The sequence below is a fragment of the Solenopsis invicta genome, chromosome 4 (assembly GCF_016802725.1).
Source record: "Solenopsis invicta isolate M01_SB chromosome 4, UNIL_Sinv_3.0, whole genome shotgun sequence".
Lineage (NCBI taxonomy): Eukaryota > Metazoa > Arthropoda > Insecta > Hymenoptera > Formicidae > Solenopsis > Solenopsis invicta.
The window spans coordinates 911,856-930,762 of NC_052667.1; the positions used below are offsets into that span (position 1 = coordinate 911,856).

At 38.1% G+C, this 18,907-nt stretch overlaps 4 protein-coding genes and 1 long non-coding RNA gene across 10 annotated transcripts in view; 2 read left to right on the top strand and 3 right to left on the bottom strand.

Moving 5' to 3' along the window:
• LOC105195776 (F-box/WD repeat-containing protein 7) lies at positions 1–5,567 on the bottom strand. Of its 4 annotated transcripts, none has more exons than XM_011161374.3 (8): positions 5,456–5,567; positions 4,349–4,608; positions 3,914–4,146; positions 3,737–3,839; positions 3,079–3,597; positions 2,574–2,981; positions 2,171–2,486; positions 1–2,082 (listed from the first exon to the last, which is right to left on the bottom strand). In XM_011161374.3, exons 1-8 carry the CDS (start codon positions 5,550–5,552, stop codon positions 1,919–1,921), a joined length of 2,100 nt encoding a protein of 699 aa, XP_011159676.1. In that variant the 5' UTR covers positions 5,553–5,567; the 3' UTR covers positions 1–1,918. The 4 variants fall into 4 exon arrangements, with proteins under 4 accessions (XP_011159676.1, XP_011159679.1, XP_011159678.1 ...); XM_011161377.3 differs by lacking the exon at positions 5,456–5,567 and adding an exon at positions 5,046–5,277; XM_011161376.3 differs by lacking the exon at positions 5,456–5,567 and adding an exon at positions 4,830–5,018.
• LOC105195777 (tetratricopeptide repeat protein 37) lies at positions 5,398–11,144 on the top strand. Of its 2 annotated transcripts, none has more exons than XM_011161380.3 (14): positions 5,398–5,623; positions 5,945–6,288; positions 6,371–6,744; positions 6,822–7,246; positions 7,318–7,785; positions 7,901–8,055; positions 8,136–8,271; positions 8,330–8,697; positions 8,891–9,207; positions 9,289–9,585; positions 9,661–9,918; positions 10,095–10,478; positions 10,557–10,812; positions 10,894–11,144. In XM_011161380.3, exons 2-14 carry the CDS (start codon positions 5,963–5,965, stop codon positions 11,036–11,038), a joined length of 3,909 nt encoding a protein of 1,302 aa, XP_011159682.1. In that variant the 5' UTR covers positions 5,398–5,623; positions 5,945–5,962; the 3' UTR covers positions 11,039–11,144. The 2 variants fall into 2 exon arrangements, with proteins under 2 accessions (XP_011159682.1, XP_011159681.1); XM_011161379.2 differs by lacking the exon at positions 5,398–5,623 and adding an exon at positions 5,640–5,729.
• A 118-nt stretch (positions 11,145–11,262) lies between these two features.
• LOC105195775 (pentatricopeptide repeat-containing protein 2, mitochondrial) lies at positions 11,263–13,334 on the bottom strand. The gene is made up of 5 exons (XM_011161373.2): positions 13,059–13,334; positions 12,289–12,812; positions 11,916–12,215; positions 11,735–11,839; positions 11,263–11,554 (listed from the first exon to the last, which is right to left on the bottom strand). The coding sequence occupies exons 1-5, from the start codon at positions 13,138–13,140 to the stop codon at positions 11,396–11,398; spliced, it is 1,170 nt and encodes a 389-aa protein (XP_011159675.1). The 5' UTR covers positions 13,141–13,334; the 3' UTR covers positions 11,263–11,395.
• Positions 13,335–13,522: 188 nt separating this feature from the next.
• Positions 13,523–14,404, top strand: LOC105195774. Its single transcript, XM_011161372.3, has 2 exons — positions 13,523–13,840; positions 14,004–14,404. Exons 1-2 carry the CDS (start codon positions 13,669–13,671, stop codon positions 14,072–14,074), a joined length of 243 nt encoding a protein of 80 aa, XP_011159674.1. The 5' UTR covers positions 13,523–13,668; the 3' UTR covers positions 14,075–14,404.
• A 979-nt stretch (positions 14,405–15,383) lies between these two features.
• LOC120357642 overlaps positions 15,384–18,907 on the bottom strand; it is a 92,642-nt gene continuing 89,118 nt past the window's right edge. The window contains exon 4 of one of the 2 annotated variants that reach the window (XR_005574658.1): positions 15,384–16,181. This is a non-coding gene — a long non-coding RNA (uncharacterized LOC120357642). The remainder of the gene's footprint in view (positions 16,182–18,907) is intronic. The other variant, XR_005574659.1, reaches the window with a different exon arrangement.

Consider the following 18,907-nt stretch of genomic DNA (forward strand, 5'->3'; position numbering starts at 1 on the left):
TATGCAGCAACATCTTTTTCTATTTCTTATAAAAAAATGATACAACAGGTAACACATTCTTATAATATAAACTATTGAGCAATATACAAATAAACACGACACCTAGTCTAACCTAGGTCCAATAATAAAGATGCATTTGCACAAATTGCATTATCCGATGTCATTCATGACATGATTCAGTAGAATCCATGTAAAGTTCGTCAATGACAATGATGCAATGTTTTTTAAGTCTTCATGATTCGTACTAAGTGTAAAGATCTGGTTAATACAAATATTCTTCCTTTAACAAATTCACTCAATATTGGCAATGCTTATTTGTCAAAAACGAAGATTATTGTTTTGTCTTGTGTCACTTGTACCGATTCATTATGTTTTGTAAATCCATATTGCACACAAAAAAGTGCTTTATATTTGTATATTGCACCACAGCGGAGTAAAACGTGCGATTTTGAAAGTTTTTTTACTGCAACAAGAAAAAAATTACTTTTTCCTTCAATAAACATTAATGATATGAAAATATTGGCTTATAAATATTTATAAAATATTTGTTTTTAACCAGATCAATGTTTATACAGGCAAATAAAATCTAAAATTATATCGCGCGAGAAATATCAAAGCTGAAAATTTAACAAATTTAAAGTAGAGATATTTGACCGTTAATGAAACAACACAATTTGAAAGCCTTCTATGGTCGCAGCTAGATCTTCGTGCTTGTTTTTATTTGTGTGATTTTATATACTTTCTTCGCGAATTCAGTGAACTGCGCGCCGAATTGTTTTTTCAGTCATAACACAGCTGTAGATTAAACAAGATTAGATAGTATCACATATTATTAAATTTGAAATTAATATTAATCCTTTTCTCCCCTGAAAAAAATTGTAAAGAATTTATTGCGAAAAATATCACCTCAGCCAGGGTTCGAACCTAGGACTTCCCGAATTTCCGGTACGGGGGTCTTAGCCAACTCGACCACTGAGGCTGTGATGATAATTCTCGCAATAATCGAATATGAGTTAGAAACGCTTTTCGAGGCAGCGTGATTTCAAAGTACAGAGATATTTGACCGCGTAGTTCATTGAATTCGAGGAAAGTATATAAAATTACACAAATTAAAACAAGCACGAAGATCTAACTACGACCGTAGAAGGCTTTCAAGTTGTGTTGTTAACAAATTCAGTTTGATCAATCTGAAGCAGTAAATTATACAAACGTCGCATATATAACAAACGTTTGAAATTTCTCATAAAAAGATCTGTACAATCCGAATGTCGTATCGGAATTGTCGTCTATAAATTTTCTCGTTTGCTCCAGGAGGTATGAGATTCTTCGATTAAATGTCATTTTGCCTCGCAGTTTACAGTACGTCTCGGTCGCTTCGTTTTTGTTTGCCACCGTTGACAAATGCTCCTAAATGCCCACATAATAAATTTGTTTTACTTGCAATGAATCTCATTAGGGATGTTTGTTACTTTTGCATCGTTGATGATTCCACTGAATCGTTATAACAGCGAAAATTCAGAAGTACACTGATAAGCTCCTCGTTTTTCTTCCCCCTCCCCCCCCTCTCTTCCCCTCATCCTCTCCGTAAGTTTATGAGTCTTATAAATCTTACGTTTGTACACCATACACGCACATGCGCTCCGACAAAACGATATAATTATAATTTCTCGGGTACTTGGAGATCATTCGCTATAGCTCATTCCCTTCGCCCGCCCGTCCCTCTTTCCTTCCTTCCCTCCCTCCTTCCCAACCCTGCAAGAACTGCCCGATTTTTACAGCGCGTACACAGTCTTATCACAATCACACCATGTAATACATAAATCATTGTACAGCGTAGATTAGTTTTTTAAACTACTTAATTAAAAATATGTACAGAAGTCGTACAAAGAGGGCGATTGGGTCCAAGTGGTGGAGCTCACTATTTTACCTCAACATCGAAATCGAGGACAAGCAGTTTAGTCTCCTCGGTACCGTTACGACTACCTACTGCACATACTAGTTTCGTATCACTCGCTCGAATTCTCCACACAACACCGCCGCTACCCCCACTTTCCAGAGCAACTAGATTCCTAATGAAATCACCTGTGAACACAACACAAATTGGTCTTGACGATCGATACGCATTCCGATCAGAAATTCTAAATAAGCGGCGATAAAAAAATATACAAACCAGTCTTAACATCCCAGAGTTTTACTGTACCATCGTCAGAGGACGTAATCACAAAATGGCTATTGAATTGAAGGCAAGTAACCGCCGATTGATGTTTGTTCGGACCAGAGAGAGTTTGAAGGCAGTGACCGCTAACAATGTCCCATACTTTGACGGTGGAATCAGCGTTGCCCGATACTAAGATATTATTACGCAACTCCATTCCCGAGGTAAGAGACTGATGGCCCATCAGAGTATGTCTACAAGCACCTGTTTCTACCTCCCACACTCTTATACTCGTGTCCAATGAACCGCTAACAACGTGCACACCGTCGAACTAACAAAGGAAACAGCAATCGAACATGTCAATGCCGACAGAGGGATCAAAGTGAACATCTAAGAGTAACGCATATAGCACACTTACCTGGAGGGAATAAACGCGGTTAGTATGTCCTTGTAAGGTATGAAGGCACTCCTCACGTTCCGGATTCCAAACTTTGACCATATAGTCGTAGGCACCACTGACCACCAACTTTCCATCATATTGCACACATCTGACCGCAGCTAGATGTCCCACGAGCACATGTAAGCACTCCCCTGTGTCCACCTGCCACACTCTCAGTGTCGCGTCTCTACTACCACTGACAACTTTATTACCATGCAGATGCATACACCTAACTGTCGACGTATGACCGTATAATGTATGAATACAATGACCAGTCTCCGCGTTCCACACTTTCAAAGTACGGTCTGTACTACCACTGATTACTATCGTACCGGACATCTGTGAAGACCACACGCCCCCAGTGTGCCCAACCAATGTCCGTAAACACTGAAACATCGAGAAAAAAATACGGCATGTACATAATCTCCTCTCTCACTCGTAACAATCAAATTTTATGTCCTTATGCATTCGACATTTAATTTACCTTGCCCGTAACGGCGGACCATACTTTGAGAGTATTGTCATCCGAACCACTGACTATCCGATTGCCAGAGAACTGAAGACATGTGATAACATGGTCGTCGTGACCTTTCAACACTTTCGGTGTGCGAATCGGCTTCGTTCTCCAATTCATTTTAATATTGTGTTGCCGCATGTAGGCCTGCTTCCACGGTGACGAACTATGATTGCCATTTCGACAGTTCTTTCGTTTCGGTGGTGGTAGATCTTTCAAGTCCTCTATACCAGCTGCCTTACATTTCTCTTTCCAGAGTAGATTGTCGTCGGCTAGAAATCGCCAATTTCGGCACGTTTGAGCCGCTCTCAGGAGATCCTTCGGCTCCAGGAACGCCAATACCGATAACGCCAATTCCTTCGGTAGCAACGATATGAAATCTCGTTGAAACTGCGGCTCTATCACCTGCATCATGTGACGCACTTGCGTAGGCTCGCATCTTTCTATTAGTTCGTCTATCGCTAGCATCCTTTCTGCATTTGACCATCTCTGCAAAAAGTACATTTTCACTTTTTTTTTTTTAATTATTACATGATATAATTGACTAAATATATTTCATATTAATTATATCATAAATTTTTTTCATTTTTTACATTTCTTACAAATATTAAGATTATATAGTAGATACCTGAAATTGCAAAAGCCAACTGCTCATTTCAGGAGGAGGGTTGTCCTTGGTAGGAATGACACATCTCACATGTTTACCTTTATCATCCAGCTTTCTTCCAGTCCTAAAACAGAAAAGAAAAGCCATTAAGAACCACACACAATTATAATTTTTATGTAATAAAAGATGCAGCCTCACATTGTATGAGGTTTGTCCTCTGGATTAAGTTTTTTACAAGGTAAATAACACTCTGTTTCAGACTTTCGCTTTCTCTGAGGTTGAACTGCATCTGATGGCACATTATTATGCGATACTGGGCTCTGAACTTGTTCAGAGAGGACCGCTTGAGATTGTGATACAGGTGATTGACAATTGTTGCTCTCAACTTCCACTGTACATTCATTATCGCAGAACAATCCACTGTCGCTAATCTATTAACACAGCAAATTGTTGATTACAAGTATATATCACTAAACTTTAGCTTTTTTAACAGCTAAATATAATAAAAAGAAATGGAATCACTTTCCCATCTTATTTACACCAAAGATAGAACTAAAGCAATTGCTGCTTCAATTTGTGAGCTCTAAAACAAAAAAATAAAAAAAAATACAAACAAAACTGATGCCAACTTACTTCACTCTCCCCTTCACTGCTTTCCTCATCACCCTCCTCCTCATCCTCTCCATAATCCTCAGATTCCTCATCTTGTGGCAACACTGAATGCATAGGATCCAAGGAACTCGGCCCTGGAACTCCCTCAATCCCCTCAATACCCTCAATCGGACTAGGACTGGCACCGCCTAGCTTATTATTGTCAGATATATTGTTGGAGGATGGAGGAGGGACAGACATTACTATACGTAGTATTGTGTTTATAGGTATAGTAATTGTACCTAAATGCAAAAGCCAACCGTTAGCATAATTGATGTGCAAATCATTCCGCGGTTCTATCGAGAAACACGGCGTATCGCTATCTTGTCGCATCGCGAAAGAACGCACGGAGCTTTGAGACTGTTGAGAAAATAAAAACAGAAAAAAGAAAATAAAATTCGCGAATAAATTAAAATCCATCGAATAGTCAATTGTCACTATAGCCGCGAGAATTTCACCTAACCTTGAATCCTCCGCGCAGTAGGCATGCGACCGCGACTCGCGTGGCCAGCATAGCCTAAAATAATCGCGAACCAACGACGATAAAACGACAACGACGAGCCGGCAGCCACACCCCACGTATCCACGCGAACGACACGACGCGACGCGGATTCTTGACAAGCTGCGTGCGACACAAGGAGCTACGAGAAGCTGCGTAAAACGGGGGAGGGATCTATACTTAGGACAATCGTCGTTTCCCGGTCGTCAGCCTTTCTCGGTCGATCGACGACGACGGTCCCTCGATGCGACGGGGGCTGCGAGGGGGTCCGGTGCGTGTCGGTGATGTCGGCGACGACGTGATGCCTCTATCAAAGGAGCATGGCATTCATCTCCCTCGCGTGCGGTGGGGGTGATCTTTAGGTTAGGAACACGGGCGATACGCGACGATGCAAACTGGGAAGAGAGGGTGGCGTGAATCTAGATCAGCGTGGACATCGAGAATAAGGCGAGCGATGAACGTAAACACGACGAGCGGAGCGAATCCATCCGGACGGCCTCCTGGCGGCTCTACCAGCTTTTTATCTCCGCACCTCTCCCGACTCCTACGTTCGCACACGTTCGCACGGTAGGTGTACATACAATACGCACATGTATGCGACGTCAAGGCGCGTGCATACGCCAGCGTTCCCGTCGTCGTAGTCGCTGCTCGCTGCTCGCGGTGCGACGTGCGTTCGTCCATCGGCATTGGCTGAGATGACTCGATGACGGTGCCGTAGATAATCGAATGTCGATAAAGTAGGGAGTAAATAAAACGGGGTAAGTACTAGTTTACTTCTTGATACCTCTTTGCTCTGCATGATTCCTTCGCACCAGGAGCGATTTCTCGAGCCCAAAATCCCGGATTTCTTCCCTGATTACGTCGGTATGACAGATTTCCTAACCTCAATAATTGCCAACTTTAGTGCTTGATATCTCGGTTCGCGAGGCAGAGCAATACTTTTTTTTTCCCAGATTCGTTCATTTCGTGTGAAAACGCATCGAATGAGCCTAATTTCGTAAAAATTGGAGGCGGCGGGGGTATTCTAGATAATTATCAAAGATTCATAAAATCTCTGACAAAAACTTTTATTTTATCAGAGAGCAAAATCAAGCAAAATGTCGGATGACATAAAGAGCCTGTTGAAGGAAGCCCGCGAATCTTTCAAGCAAAATGAATATCTGGAAGTTATGAAGAAGTGTAAGAAGATTTTGAAGAAAGACAAAAGTAATTATGCGGCGTTAGTTTTGCTAGCCCGTTCCATGCAGGAGGTGGAGGAATTTAAGTCGCAGGTGCCCTTGGTTTTGCAAAAAGCTGTGGAGGCACAACCAAATAATCCATTGGCATGGCAAGGTTTAGCAGCACACTATGAAAAAACTCCACAGGACCATGACAACTGGGGAAAGTTGGCTTTAGCTTACTGCAAACTGTTGCAGTTGGACAGGTAGGATATTGCTACACAATATTATTTAAAGTTATAGCATCTTACATAATGATTAACAAGAGACAAATATTTATGGTTTAAGCGAGTCACCTAAGTTCACACATTTTGTGAATAAAATTTCCGAGATTGTCTTGCGTATCAAGAATGATGAAATATTGTCAGAAGCATTGAACACATTTAGTGTGTTACGAGAGGCTTCTACCAAAGAAAAGATAAACTTGATTGATAAGACTTTAGTATGGGTTTTATCAGAGTATCCTAATAATAGATTAAACAAACATCAAGAGCTTTATGAAAGTGTATTAGCATCTGTAATAAAAGATGTAGAGCTAGTGAATAGACAAGAGTATTATAGAAAATATTTAAAGGTGTTGTATGATTCAAATAAATTTTCAAAATTATTGGCAGCTGCTCAAGACATGCATACTCAATTTCAACAGGATACTTGTCCTCTAGGTAAATTATTTTTCAATTCTTATTTTTCATGCATTATTATACTCTCATATAATACAATTGGTTTCTTTGTACAATAGAATGGTTATGCCATATTTATTATGAAGAAGCTGCATTATGTAAAAATGAGCTTGAATTTGACATAACTCAGTTTTATGAATCACTTTTAAAGCTGAAAACAAATTCTGAGGCTGCACTCATTGCAAAGGCAGCATATTTGAAAAAAACCTGTGAATTAACTAACTCACGTGATTATTTGAAGCAAGTTATCTCAATAAATGCACAATCATTTTATGCTTGGTTAATGTTAAGCCAAGTATATTATAAGCTTTACTGCTGGGAAGAAACTGAGAATGCTTCCAGAAAAGCACTAGAATCAATAAAACTTTGTAAGACAACTTTAAAAGACAAATTTCAACATGAAATCAAGTTAAGATTGCTTGAAGCAATAAGTAGAAGTAGCAATGAGCAAAAATTGCTAGAAGCGCGTCATATGTGCCAAGAGGTGAGTGTTAATTAATACAAACGTTATAAATCTCTCAATATTTATCAGTATGTAATAAATTTGCATTTCAGTTGTTAAACATCGAGCCTTCCATACAATTGCAAGTGATATACGCACGTACAAATATATTATTAGATGAACCTGATGCTATAGCCATATTGGATAATTTGGAATCGCAAGATGAAACTAAATTCCAAGTCCTTATTCTTAAAGCGTTGCATTTAAAAAAGCATGAACGATACGAGGAAGCAATTAACGCTCTCGAGCTAGCTTTAGAAAATTCTGAAGCCTGGTTGCTGTTTGGTAAAATATATTGGGATATGAGAGACTACAATCATAGTCTAATGGCATTTCTAAATGGTGTCCAAATGGATCGCAATAATTGGGAATGCATGGTTTACCTAGGACATTATTATCGCGAACATAATAACGATCTAGAACGTTCAAGAAAGTGTTACCACGCCGCATTACAAATCAACCCGAATTCCGAGGAAGCTGGTATTGGACTGAGCACAACTTATCGTCTTCTCAAGAATACTGTAAGCGCCACGCAAATCTTTTTTTTTTTTTTTAATTTTCTTTCAAACAGAATACAAATTTATATATGACTAACATTAGTCTATAACTAATATTGCTATATATCATCGTTTATAGGATGCCAATATACAATTATTACAAAAAGTAACTATGCAAGGTACTGGGCCGAGATGGGCCTGGCTTCAACTGGGTTTACACTACTTGGATCAAGGTGACGCGGGTCAAGCTATTACGGCATTACAGCATGTGATCAGAGCTGATCCTAACGACAAGTATAATATATAATTTGTTATTATTTTAATGTGTTACAGAGCATTTGAAATTCCTTCTCACAAGTTTGCACTTTATACAGCCATAGCTGGGAATCTCTGGCGGACGCATACCTGGTACGCGGCGCTCATACATCAGCACTGAAATCGTATCAACGCGCGCTACAGCTGAGCCCAGGATCCCTTTATCCTCTGATACAACTCGCAAATATCAAACTAGTAAGTAAAATTTATATGAAAATATGGATAATATAATATTGATACAAAATTTCTCTAGCTCATTGGTCAACATAGGGAAGCCAAAGAAAACTTCGAGAGTATATTACAGAATGACAAACAGCATATTCTTGCATTAAAAGGTCTAGCACAAGCGTGTTTAGGTCTGGCAAGAGAAAATATCGCGAAACATCTTCTATGTCGCGCGAGAGAAAATCTACAACAAGCAACAGACAGTCTAGTAGATGCTATTATGATACGCAGTGATCTGCTTTGTAATTGGAAATTGCTTGGCGACGTGTGCTATAGAATAGTTACCATGCCAGAAAAGTATTGCTATTTAAGAGTTAAATCTGTTTTAATAAAGTGCGACAGTATAGAGACATACTTAAATATTAAAGGAGATGAAATACTCATGTTATCAATAAGGTAAAAAATTATTCTTAAATCATTTTATAATGTGAGTGTTGAGAGATGAAACTAATGTCATTTAAACGCGATTATTAATATGTACAGTAGTTTGTATGATATCAAATTAAATCTTTACGAATATTATCATCATTTTATTATTAGTATTATTTTTATATTTTAAAATTAATTTTCGATACTGTTTTATTTTTAGATGTTTTTGTCGAGTACTATCTATGCAAGATTCTGCATTATTATGGCATGATTTAGCGTGTTGTTATTCGATGCAACTAAATCGTGGTTCTACAATCAATAAGAACGATGTGGCAGCTAAGTGTTACGCGGCTGCAAAACACGCCGTTAAACTCTGCCCACAATCGTGGCTACATTGGAATCTCTTTGGTGTTATTTGTATGTCGATATATGTAAAAAATTATGCCCTAGCTCAACATTGTTTTATTATGGCAATCGATATAGAGTCAAACAATGCGGTAGCTTGGAGCAATCTGGGAACATTATATTTGCATCTAGGTACTGAAAGATAACTTTTTTTAAAATTTTTATTAGAATTATACACATTTTATGTGACAATTATTTATCGTTGATTTTCAGGTGATGTCTACAAAGCGAATGAAGCATTTTCCCGAGCGCAACGTGCGGATCCTAGTTACGTGAATAGTTGGATTGGACAAGGATTAATTGCGGAGAAGACTCTGAGGAAGGAAGCAATGGATCTATTCCGGCATTCAACGCAATTGGGTTATCATAATCAAGCGGCTTTAGGCTATGCTCACTGGGTACTTACAATTCTCTTGAATCCCACAATGAAGAAAGATCCACTGTTGGTTTATGTTATCGAGAACATGCACGCGATACCTGCAGCTGCCGACGTTCTTACTTGGTATACAGGTTAGTAGATAGTGCTATCAGCTTGACGTGATATCCCTTCTTTGTACTTGAAGAAAAATTTCAACCTTTCTTCAGAACGTGAACCATATGACATTTACGCCTTAAATACCCATGGTTTATTATTGGAACGACTGAAATTGTACAACACGGCGGCTAAACAATTTGCCGCAGCTTTAAAACTAAGTGAGGATGAAGAAAGGGATATGATATCCATTAATTTAGCGCGCATCCTGATTCAAATCGGAAAATATGAAGAAGCGGTAACATTATGTAAACAAGTGAAATGTGCAAATTTTAATTCTCAATGCCATCTTGCATTATCCTTATTTAAAGGTACAAAAATCTTTGACATTTTTATCTTATTAAAATATAAGTTCCCACAATATGACGAACATTAATCTCACATTCCTTTACTTACAACTTTTAATCATTTAATCCAACTTCTTATAAAATTTAAATATAAACCTAAAATTTAAATGAAAATCAAAAAATATTGGATTTATATTTAGCCAAGCAGTACGAAGAATCGTATAATACATATGAGGCAGCTTTACATTGGTTAGCAGACACTGGGGCGGATAAAGCTAATATCTTGTGCGCGATGGCCGCAATTGCTTATATGTTCCAAGGGGCAGATGCTGTCAAAACCCTGCTATTTCAATGTATACAAATAGAACCGCCTATCGTAACTGGTTTCTTAGCGACCGCTGCATTAGGAATTTTGCATGACGACGTCAATTTGACTTCTTTGGTATTAAATGAATTAAAATCGCATGAAAATCATCATGAATACGGTTATCACGTCGTCACGCTGTCAGCATATCATCAAGCTATTCAGAGAGATTTCACTCAAGCTATTCGAATACTCGAGAAAGCTATTTTTAGGTATCCTAGTAAGTAATATTCACGTTATGTATTATTAAATAATAAATCTGCAAGTTTAACCTTTATAACAAATATGTCGTTTGTAGATGACGTTAGGTATTGGATACGTCTCGTTCGAGTCTTATTATTGAACAACAATCTAGATATCTTCCGTAAATGTGCTTCAACAGCATTAACGTTAAGCAGAAATACGTCCATAACTAATATTGTACATGTTGCTTGCGCATCAGCATACAGTCACTTCAGCACGAAGGAAGGTCTTAGACAAGCCCAGAAAAACATATTTACATATCCTAATAATGTTGAAAGCTGGGCTAATTTTGTTGCAGCTCTTTTATCCAGGTTAGTATTATGAAGCAATGAATTAATTAATCTTGTTTGTTTTCAACACTGTTGTCATGTACATAATTATTTTGTTTACAGAGATGTAGAAAAGGATTACACTCCAATTAATAGTCGATGGATATTGTTGCTAATATCACTAATGAGATCACAATTCCAAATTTCCGAAAATATGTCGCAATGGTTACTTTGTAACGAAAAAGAACTTAATATGATTTCTACATAGACAAAACTTGACAATTTATGTGAATTATTTTGATTCATTGTAAAAAAATCGTGTAACATATCTTTTTTATATTGCAAAATTTTATAATAAATTTGAATAAACTGAATTAATTTTTGTCGTTTATTTAATCTTGAAAAATGTATAAACTTGTTAAAAGATGCATTGATTAAAGCAGGTGCGTTCATTATTAATTATTCAATAAAAATAAATGTAATTTTGCCATCGTTCGAAACAAATCATGTTTATTTGTTCATACATTGATTTAATCTTAAATTTGTTTCAGATAAACTAAACATCGGGTTATAGAGACGACACGTTCTACAACTTCTGTATAGACACGTTTTCATATAAACATACTTACAAAAGATCTCGCAACGCTGGTCTACTATTATTACGCGTTAACATTCGCTGTCGCGGTTGGAAATTGGTAAAATTAGATTTCGGTGATAGTGTGTCAAATCTCCTTGATCTCGATTTATCAATCTTTATTTCCGCGCAGAGACTATCTTCTAAAGTCTGCAAAAATATGATTTTACATTAATCTTTCATTCTAATAATTACAAGATACATAATTTGTTAGGATTTCACATGTACATAAAAATTCTTTGTATAAAAATAATAGAGTGAGAAATAGAATGAGCAATGAATTTTCAATGTTACATGATAAATTAATAATGTAGTCCTGGTAGAACTTACATCAGGTAAAATGTGATCATCCTGCTTCAATAAAGTAATCAACTTGTACAGTTCAAAGTCTTCTGGGACATTCTCCTTTGCCATAGCTTCCTCCAGCTTTTCAATCTAAAGATATAATAAAAATAAAATATAATAACACGCACATTATTATATATCAGCAAACAAGTTATGAATTGCATACCACATCTTTGAAATAACATTCTTTTTGGGCATTTGGTCTGTCATGCTCAAGCGAGGCTCTAAGTATGGGCACTATCTCAGTAAACCTCTTCAAATCTGTATAAGCTGTAATTTTCAAACATCTAATGTGGATATATCTGGCTTCTCTTAATGTACTCAAGATTTCTATAGCTATATGAGGTGAATTCTGCTTAATAGCTAAAGCTGCTAAAAATGTAGTAGCTCTACGCATGATTTGAAGTCCCTTTTCATCTAGCTCTTTCCAGAGCTTCAAGCTGTACTCGAGTGTCTCTGGTGTATTCTAGAAACATCAAGAACAGTTGTGCAAAAAGCTGAGCTTCGCTAAAATTCAATCGTTTTTACAAAAGTATTACCTCCTTGTAACAGGCAGCCATGACTAATATAAAAGAATTTCTGGGATATCCACTTTCCATGGGTTTGTCCTTAATTGTATCATACACTTCTCTCATTTCTGTATATTTTCCATGCTTATATAATAAACACAGAAGAATCTGATAACTGACCAATTGATCAAAGAAATTCTCAAATTTAGGATCCTTGAAAGCTGTGAATGCAAGATCGGGTTCGTCCAAGTAGTAGAAGGTGCGCATCACCACAGGACCAAAGACGAAAGTACCAAATCTCATCTCTTTGGATTGACTATTAAATTTCGTTAACATTTTGATCAGCAATTCAATATCTTCGGGTTTCTTTTGAGCTAGGTGCAACATAGACTTTAGATCTTCTGTGAAGACAACACCCAAGTCTGCATTGCACACTTCCTCCATTTTGTTGCGGAATGTATTCTCCACATTCAAAAACTGATTGCGAAAGTTTAATCGCGCATTTTCGTAGCCTTGCAGACCCAGACTATTGTCCGAATATAAAAATCTGCAAGCTGCAAAGTGAGAAATATATCAATGGATATGTAAAAGAAAAATCATTGCTGTAAACGTATAAAAAAAAGTACTTGGTACATTTAACATTTTAATGTGCTTTGTGTTTTCGAATGTATAATATAAGTTCCAATATATTTTCTCTCAACTCAAAACTACGTTCGCTGATATCTACCGACAACGCAAGCGGTGTTCAAGTGGCTGTGGAAAAGAATGTGAAGTAAGGTTACGTCTAATATATTACGTACAATTCAGCAAACCATTTCTCAGGAAAGGATTATTTGCCAATCCCACATTGAGCCTCATAAGACATCTCATTGTCGCCGCCATTATTTCCGTATGAAATCGTCTTCAATCTTTCCCTGTATACTTATATTTTAGTCTTTCGAGTTACGTTTATCGACGAGAAACCGCTCAACGACACACGAGAAGAAGAACGCAATGGAACGGAAGCCGAATACAGCCGAATAGTAGTTGGTCGTGCACACGACTTCCGGTTCTGGGCTCTGGTTCGCCAATTGCAGCATGAAACAAAGAAAATTAGAGAGACGTACACAGTCGCTGTCAAATCGAGAGCGTCATTTTTTTGATAAGTTTCGGAAGGCATTCGACATCCAATAGCAAAACTAGTTTGTCGAAAGTCCCTAGATGCACCTCTATGCGTTCCAAAACTCTTAAGAAAAAGGAGTATCTCGATTACCTTGCGCAAGTAATTTTTCGTTACTAGGTATACAATTACATCGATGATCGAATAATTGACAAGTGTCCACGTTCAGCGTTGGTGAGACGTTTCCTAACCTCTTTGGACTCGCTTCATTGTATGCAGTACTTTCGTAAAGCGTTTCCAAGATTTGAAATATGACGAACGTGCATACGGTGAACAGTATGATCAGCAATAGGAATCGCGATTGTCTCGAATGTAGACTGCTGAGCGGCGGCGGCCTCGTCGCCGCCGGTTTATACGTCTGCCATCACTCCAAACAGTACCAGAAGCAAGTAGGAAAAGCGGCGATGTACTCGTTTGCCTCTGGTACGTCGGTACGAGCGAGCGAATCGCGTAGCTTCGGGCTTTGTTCCGCTTCGTAAGAATCGGAACATTGCTGAAGAGCGCCCGCATTCTATACTCAAATTTCATTAACGAAATATCGATGAATCTTGCTCAATGTTTACATGTAACACAATTTCATTTCCAGTGCTAGTACTCCTTGGCACAGCCAGGATGTTGGACTTGCCACCCTTTCAAGATAAATTTAAACGCAGCTGAGGAATAACTTACTTAAGCAGACATAAATCCATGGCATTTTGTAGTGATTGCATATACAAATGGTGTGAGTCTAATGTGAAAATAATACTATGTGTACTTATTATGTTCTTTACTCGTATGATCCACCTGGCATAAGATTTTGTCTATAGCATCTTAAATATGCTTTATGCAAGAGAATTTATTTTAAATATAATTTTAGCTATTATAACATATCCTTTAAAAACTTATTGTATCAAACTTGACAAGATTTATTTTGTTTTATAACTATTATCTATTTTGGTATTTCAATTATTATTACAAACGTTAAGATATAAATATGATTAAAATGAGTCAAAAGACTTTTATATAACACCTTTGCCGTCCAAGTTTTAGATCACAGATTCTATCAGTCCATTCGTTAAGATTTATGTTGCTTTAAAATATACAAGATATTTTTCCTTTGATATTCTCCTAGATATTATTATATTTTATGCACCATAAAAGGGCAATAAAATATATCTTGTTTTATAAAATATTGCAAAACAATTATTTTCTCCTCGAATACAGAATCTTACATTTAGCTCTCATCTTCAGAACATTTATTTTCGCGACTTCGGAATGTGAGGTGAAGACATTATGTATAATGTTTGCGTCCATTCCGCGAACGTTGTCGAGGCTGATGCAGTGCGAAAACACCGACGCGCGCGCATATTGCACGTGTTGCAAAATGCGAAGGCAAAGGCGCGCATGCAGCGCGGAGAGCGAACCGTAAACGCTTTCGTGGTGCGCGCGCCCGCTCGTTAATATTCGCACCGCGTTACTTCCTGTTACGTACTCGACGATACACTTACAGGACACGCCGGCCGTTGTGTAGCGATGTAAACTTGTCTACCCGTTCTCAACTTTCAACGCTTCCTCTCGGCGACCGTATCCCACGATGAAGTATCGGAAAGTATTCGGATAAACTAATCATCCGATAATTATTTCCAATCAGTTTGAGCAGGTCAACCGTTGAACTGATCTGTTTATCAAGAATTCATCGCAAAGAATTTGAAATTGTATTGTTTAAATTGTTATCACAAAAAATTCTAGATTTTCGAACATACAATTGTTTTTTTCTGAACAATTTCGATATTTTTTAAAAATAAATTAGTGATGTGCCGAATAGTGAAATTTTCGGATACTGAATATTGGATATCTGATAATAACGTGAAACTGGATTCCAGTCGGATATCCGGTATCCTAATTATTCGGCTAGATGCCGGATATTTGCCAATTATCCGATACTAATTAAATTTTATATATATATATATATATATATCAGTGTAATAAAAAAATATACGTAATAATTATTGGAAGTTTGAAAGATGGTGTCGAACGTTGCGGCTGCGGAACAATCAATCTTTCGAAAATGGTATTGCATTGAGAGGAACTTAGCTAACTGCAGGCGAAATTACGCTTTTTTCATTAGAGCCCTCATCATAATAATTTTATTTTTTACTTAGTCATGTTAATGATAAATTCTTACGTTAATGATATCCAGCACATCCCTAAAATGAATATTGCAGATTAGGAAAGATTATTTAAAGAAATTTATTTTATCCGAAGATTTTTTATTCAAAAAATGGAATATTTTTTATATTGCTATCGGTGATGAGATAATAATTTTCAGTTACGGTGTGATCAATTCAGTATCAAAGATAGAAAAATATGTGTTATGAAGAATATTATATAAAATGATATATAACAGAAATGGAATGCAGACTTTTACAACCTCCCGCGCAGATACTTGTTCGGCTGCCGAAATTGGAAATGCGATTGGCGCGGCTTTTGTCCGTCTTAGACGACGAGGTCGTATCTAAGGTCGTTCTCCGGACTTTGGCGCCACACCCTGACGTTCCTGACGAAGGTGGCACACGAGGAACAGGCCGTGCGTCCCGCGCACGGCCTCTTACCGCATCGGCAGTCTTGACACGCAGGAGATCGCTCTTGTAATACTTGGAACACGGAGCGATCCATCCGGTACACGTTCGGCGTGCCTGTTACGTGTGCTGCCTGTGCCCCGTTTGCGATGGACAGACAATCAGGCCTGTGTTCTGCGCGACCCGCCCAATCCATCTTGTGCATCCTTAATAGAAGAAACAGAATTATTACAAAATATAAATGTCGAAAGAGCCATCTTTCGAAAGGAAGGAAAGAATCGAGCTTTGAACGAACGAAGAGATCTCGGAGATTTTATTTCAGTCAAAATTTTTAATTTGACTCTCGTGAATCATCTGAAAAATGTGTGGAGGAAAAAAGTTGCGTTGCTAAATTTCAGAAAAGTGGGTAAAGTCACACATCGCAAGGGACTGAAACACTCTACGCGTTTCGTTGCACTGCGAAATTTTGTCTGGACCGCGATGGAAGTCATCGAGGACACACATCCGCCTGCCCCTCTTTATTTTTCTTCCAGAAAAATGAACATGCCGCAAACAAGACGTAAAACATACGACTCTCCGGAAGCGCCGTCACCGTCGTCGGTGCGGTTTTGCAGCGTATTCCTTTTTCTTCTCTATAGCGAACGTTACGAGTTGCGCACGACCGCAGAAACGAGCACGTTGCATACACCATGCACGTATCCCGGCGATTCGACGCGGTTCACCAAGCTGTGGAAATCGAGAATTTCGTTGTTAACCCCACCTTACACGTAATGCACCCACAGGACTGGAGAATATTCGAGCGACGACGTCCGCGTCCGTCGTCGCGCTCTTCGAATGACGAGGAAGGAAAAAAAAAATAGCGGAGAAAGGAAGGAAAAACGGTGAGAAGATCGATGTCGCGGGGAAGGATCAAGGTCCTTCGTTCAATCCCCGTTCGATAAATCCAGCGTTTCAGCCGCTCGATCGTTCGGAAGATGAGAGAAAGCGAGAACCCAGAGTGTGGTGCGCCCCTCGCACTATTGCGTCAACGCGTAATTGCAAGACCGTTCCTTCGTTCGTTTCAAAGGCCCCAAGGAGCTTATGCATGTAACGCAGTCTCGCCTGGATTTCATTGGCTTCTTGTTCGTCCAGTGACGTTTTCTGGCTATACTAATGAAATTAATTCAAATGCTTTATTCTACGTAAATAATTATTACATTTTTTTCTTACACTGATATAACTTTATTATCTTTCCATTATTTCTTTCACATTACAAATATTTTACCACCATTATTAAAGAGCAATTAAAATTTAATTTTTGTTTTCAGCTTCGATTTACGATCTCTCTTTTTCTCTCTCAACACTAATAGCTTTTTTCTTTTTTTCACTTTCGAATCTCGAGCAAAATATTCGCGGTGGGAGGTAGCGTTGTTTATTTCTAATAATAATTTTGTCAATTAAAAATTTAAGTTTGACCTAGCCATGTATATTTTTGCCACGTGTCTTTATAAGCCAACGAGCGAATTTACTGAAGTTAGAGCAATGATTTGATTCTTTCATATGACAAATGTAAAATTTATTATCAAATTATGTCATACCAAAACGAGATTCAGGAATAACTGTCTGCGCGTATCGATTGGATTATTTCGAGATATAATATTTGCGTCCCGGGCAACTGGGTTTTATCGGATTCATCAAATTATCGCTGTTTTCGTTCATGTTTTATCTATAACGAAGAATCGTGTGTGTGTGTGTGTGTGTGTTGTGTGTGTGTGTGTGTGTGTGTGTGTGTGTCAAAATTGTTTTCGACCTGTTGTTTTTTAATTGCGTTATTTTCGGTTTCGAAGTTGTATTCGATGTGTCGTAAGACGAAATAAGCTTGTGCCTTATTGCGACTTGGATAATTTTTAATCGATAACGGAATACAAGTACGAAATGTTGGTGAAAGATCGCATCATGAAATTTGCCTCATCTTCCGCTTGAGTTTAATGGGATGGTTCACGTGCTCGTGTAGGATTATACTCGCTCGTGAATCCGATTAGTGCAAATATCAACTCGACGGTAATTCGCCTCCTCCGTCTTTAGAAGGCTCGTATCTAACCGCTTTGATTACGTCAAGAGTGCATACCCTGCAGAAAATGAGCATATTCAAAGGAATTCATGGGAATTTCCCCATTTCGCGGAATCATAAGTCTCCTATCTCCGAAAATCATGAAATTACTCAAAGGAATTAGTTTTTTTTTTTTTTTTTTTTAAGATTAAAACATCTTAAAAAGAGAGATTCTTTTAATCGAATATTTTTTATAGGAGGAAATTATTTCTCAATCCGTTTTGCTATTTATTATTCCCGAAATATAGTATATGTTATCGGTACATTGACGAAATTTATTATAAATATGTTTGTGCTCAATTATTCGCATCATCATTTTTCAGATAATTTCTAATTTCCATCAAAACGGTTTCACTCTATCGATCTCGATATTTACACGATTATATATAATCGTGTAAATATCGTAAGTCTGAAACGAAATTATCTCGTGACACGATCTCGACCGGTTCCAAACCACAAATTACGATAAATTCGGCAGTTCGGGAGCCGGGAGTATTAACACGACTCTAAATCAAGAAAGTCACCCATGTGTCCTATCTCATCGTGCGATCTCCTTCTGCCTTCGACAAGTTGCCTGTTCGGAAGGCTCATCGCCGTCGTCCCGTGTCAGAGATTCTCGCAGAAATCCGCAAATCGAGAAAGGATCGTTGCATAAGGAGGATGCAACCGCATCTCTCCTCCACTCTCGACCTTTAGGGCTGACACGAGACACAAATCACATCGCGCCACGCCGCGCCGCGCCGCGCGCTCTCGCTCGGTTCGGCCCATCTCGACTCGCGAGTGGGGAATTTATTACGAAATAAACTAGATTCTTTTCTTATCTTTTTTTCCTTCTTAAGGTCG

Coding starts and splice junctions, on each gene's coding strand:
- LOC105195776 (XM_026135866.2), bottom strand. CDS start 4,786: ATGGATTTTAATTTATTCGCGAATTTTATTTTCTTTTTTCTGTTTTTA. Junction 3,840..3,913: donor GAGGACAAACCTCATACAAT/GTGAGGCTGCAT, acceptor TTTCTGTTTTAG/GACTGGAAGAAAGCTGGATG. Junction 2,083..2,170: donor ACTCTGGGATGTTAAGACTG/GTTTGTATATTT, acceptor TTGTGTTCACAG/GTGATTTCATTAGGAATCTA.
- LOC105195774 (XM_011161372.3), top strand. CDS start 13,669: ATGACGAACGTGCATACGGTGAACAGTATGATCAGCAATAGGAATCGC. Junction 13,841..14,003: donor GATGTACTCGTTTGCCTCTG/GTACGTCGGTAC, acceptor TTTCATTTCCAG/TGCTAGTACTCCTTGGCACA.
- LOC105195777 (XM_011161380.3), top strand. CDS start 5,963: ATGTCGGATGACATAAAGAGCCTGTTGAAGGAAGCCCGCGAATCTTTC. Junction 7,247..7,317: donor CGCGTCATATGTGCCAAGAG/GTGAGTGTTAAT, acceptor TTTGCATTTCAG/TTGTTAAACATCGAGCCTTC. Junction 9,919..10,094: donor TGCATTATCCTTATTTAAAG/GTACAAAAATCT, acceptor ATTTATATTTAG/CCAAGCAGTACGAAGAATCG.
- LOC105195775 (XM_011161373.2), bottom strand. CDS start 13,140: ATGGCGGCGACAATGAGATGTCTTATGAGGCTCAATGTGGGATTGGCA. Junction 12,813..13,058: donor GAGAAATGGTTTGCTGAATT/GTACGTAATATA, acceptor CTCACTTTGCAG/CTTGCAGATTTTTATATTCG. Junction 11,555..11,734: donor ATGATCACATTTTACCTGAT/GTAAGTTCTACC, acceptor ATATTTTTGCAG/ACTTTAGAAGATAGTCTCTG.